We start from the raw sequence: 2,500 nt of genomic DNA, 5'->3' as shown, positions 1-2,500 counted from the left end.
TATAGGGGCGGGGTGGTGCTAAAGCACCTGCCCCCTTTGCCCTCCTTGACAAAAATTGCCATCTTTGAAAGTTCTTTTTTTTCCAGTGTATCGTGGTCTCTGTTTAAATGGTCATTAAGAAATGCTAACAATTAAAAGTGTGTGATAATAATGTCTCGATTGAATCCCTGTATTGCCTAGTAAGAAAGCCAGAAGTTCCACATGAACCCCCATCCCCCCCCACCCAGCACCTGCCATCCCAAAACGCCAGTGCACTCTTGCATTGCATCTCTTCCTTGATTTGCTTCTGTTCATTCTTCTTTTTCTCCTTCCATACTTTCCCTTCTCTGTGGTTCTCTTTTTCTCACTGATCATCCACTGCCCCGCCCTCTCTCTTTCTCTCTCCTTTTCTCTCTCTCTCGCTCAACCTTTCCTGTTCTCATACCCTCCTTTCAATTACTGTCTTCCACCTCAATGGTTCCCATCTCCTCTTCATCTCTGGGTCTCTGTGTCGTAGTCCTGGCACGCACACACACACACACACACACACACACACACGCACACACGCACACACGCACACAGGCACACAGGCACACAGGCACACACGCACACGCACACACACACACACATGCACACGCACACATATGCGCGCGCACACACACACACACACACACACACACACACACACACACACACACACACACACACACACACACACACACACACACACACACACACACACACACACACACACACACACACACACACACACGCACACACACACAGTTCAAGAAGTGATGTCTCATCTGTGTTTTTTGGTTGAGTTTCAGGTTTACAGAGTTATGCAAGACCTCTGGTCTTCTGAAATGCTCTGTTGTTCACTTTACAAGTTGTCGCTAACAGTGCATAGCACTTAAGCCATCCTTTATAGACGAGTCTTGTTTTTATTTATTCTGCATTCATAAGGACAAACTTTTCCCTTTTTGTAAGTCCTTAAGGTCAACTGCATGAACTTCGCTGTAAATAAACAATGTAGGTATTTGAAATCAAATATTTTTCTCTCTCTACTACTTTCTGTCTTCTCTCTTGGATAAAGGACTGTGGTCAGCAGTCATAAGCTCACAGTTTTTCTGGATCCATGTCGTTTTGGTGGAGTTGGTTTGTTATTGCCTGATTATCATCAACTTTCAAATCTCGTTCAGAGATGTTGGTCTGACCAAGAAGATAGCGAATGTCATTTCCCAAACAGCCTAGTTAACCCGCCTCCCTTGGTTTGCTTCTGGTCGAGGCCTGAAAAGGCTGTGCCAAAGTTTAAACCAAACATTTTCCTAGTCCCAATAGAACGTCTCTGCTTAAACCACGTCACTGCCTTGAACACGTCTCTACCCATGGCGGTTGGAGCTGCTCAAAATGGATTGCTTCCTGACAAAGAGGGTGGAGTTCCTGATTTCTCCGGAGGTCAGAAACGATAACTGTATCGCTTCTGGCCTGACTGGTAGCAACGCCGAAAGTGTTGCGTCACTAGGAGGGCGTGGCCTGGCTAGGTTTATTAGGGGATTGTTCTGTTAGTGGAAAGGAAAGGATTTTGCCCCACACATGGAACAAATGAATGTGTTGCTTTCATTCAATCACCTACATGTAATGTGAATGTTTTGAGGCGCACACAAGGCTTGCTGGTTCAAAAAGTGTATTGTGTCCGACAAATTAACAAAAGAAGTCAACGGAAAATATCTGGAGCTACAAACGTTTCGGATCTAGTCCATGATCAATGTCTCCAGTGACTGGAGACATTGATAATGGACTAGATCCGAAACGTTTGTAGATTCCTTATGTGAATGTTTTGGAAATTATTTCATCATCTCTCTTCTACACCCCTCTTTCTGTCTCTTGTCTCTCCCCTTCTCAGCTCTATGCTGTCCCCGCTGGGCTCCGATGGCTCCATGGAGAGAGCGGCGCCCCTGTGGCCGGACCAGGAACTGCAGCACCCCTCCTACCACCACCACCACCACCACCAACAGCAACAATCCCAGAACTCCACCTCCGGAGCGCGCCGCCGCCTGCACATCCCCCCTCCCACCAGCGGGAGCAGCGTGTGCGCCAACCCCACCTACTACCACGCCGTGTATGACGTCCGCGTGGACCAATGCCGCGACTCGCCCTTCGGCGGCCGCCACCACCGTCGCACGTCGGTCTCGGCGGCGGCTCTGATGATGACGGAACCCGGAGGAGGAGGAGGAGGAGGAGGAGGGGCTTATTCGCTGGTCGCCGGCGGCGATTCGCAGATGCCCGCGTCGGCCCCGCCCATCAGGAGGAGGGGGGGCCTGGTGGAACACCGTGACATCATCATGGCCCACCAGAGCCACAAGAAGCAGAGCACGCCACAGGCCAGACGCAAGGAGTGGGAGTGAGTACACACACGTTACACACTCACACGTTACACACTCACACATGCACATACACACGCACATACACACGCACACACAGGCACGCACGCCCACACACACACAGGCTCGACGCAAGG

General features: G+C 50.0%; 1 protein-coding gene across 1 annotated transcript in view; it reads left to right on the top strand.

The window, feature by feature from the left end:
* Positions 1 to 2,288: 2,288 nt before the first annotated feature.
* cacna1ab (calcium channel, voltage-dependent, P/Q type, alpha 1A subunit, b) overlaps positions 2,289 to 2,500 on the top strand; it is a 349,885-nt gene continuing 349,673 nt past the window's right edge. The window contains exon 1 of the mRNA XM_063208046.1: positions 2,289 to 2,383. Coding sequence (XP_063064116.1) covers positions 2,325 to 2,383 — 59 coding nt within the window. The 5' untranslated portion in view covers positions 2,289 to 2,324. The remainder of the gene's footprint in view (positions 2,384 to 2,500) is intronic.

The sequence above is a fragment of the Engraulis encrasicolus genome, chromosome 1 (assembly GCF_034702125.1).
Source record: "Engraulis encrasicolus isolate BLACKSEA-1 chromosome 1, IST_EnEncr_1.0, whole genome shotgun sequence".
Lineage (NCBI taxonomy): Eukaryota > Metazoa > Chordata > Actinopteri > Clupeiformes > Engraulidae > Engraulis > Engraulis encrasicolus.
Note: the sequence above shows the minus strand (reverse complement) of the source record. Positions and strands in the feature narration are given on the sequence as shown.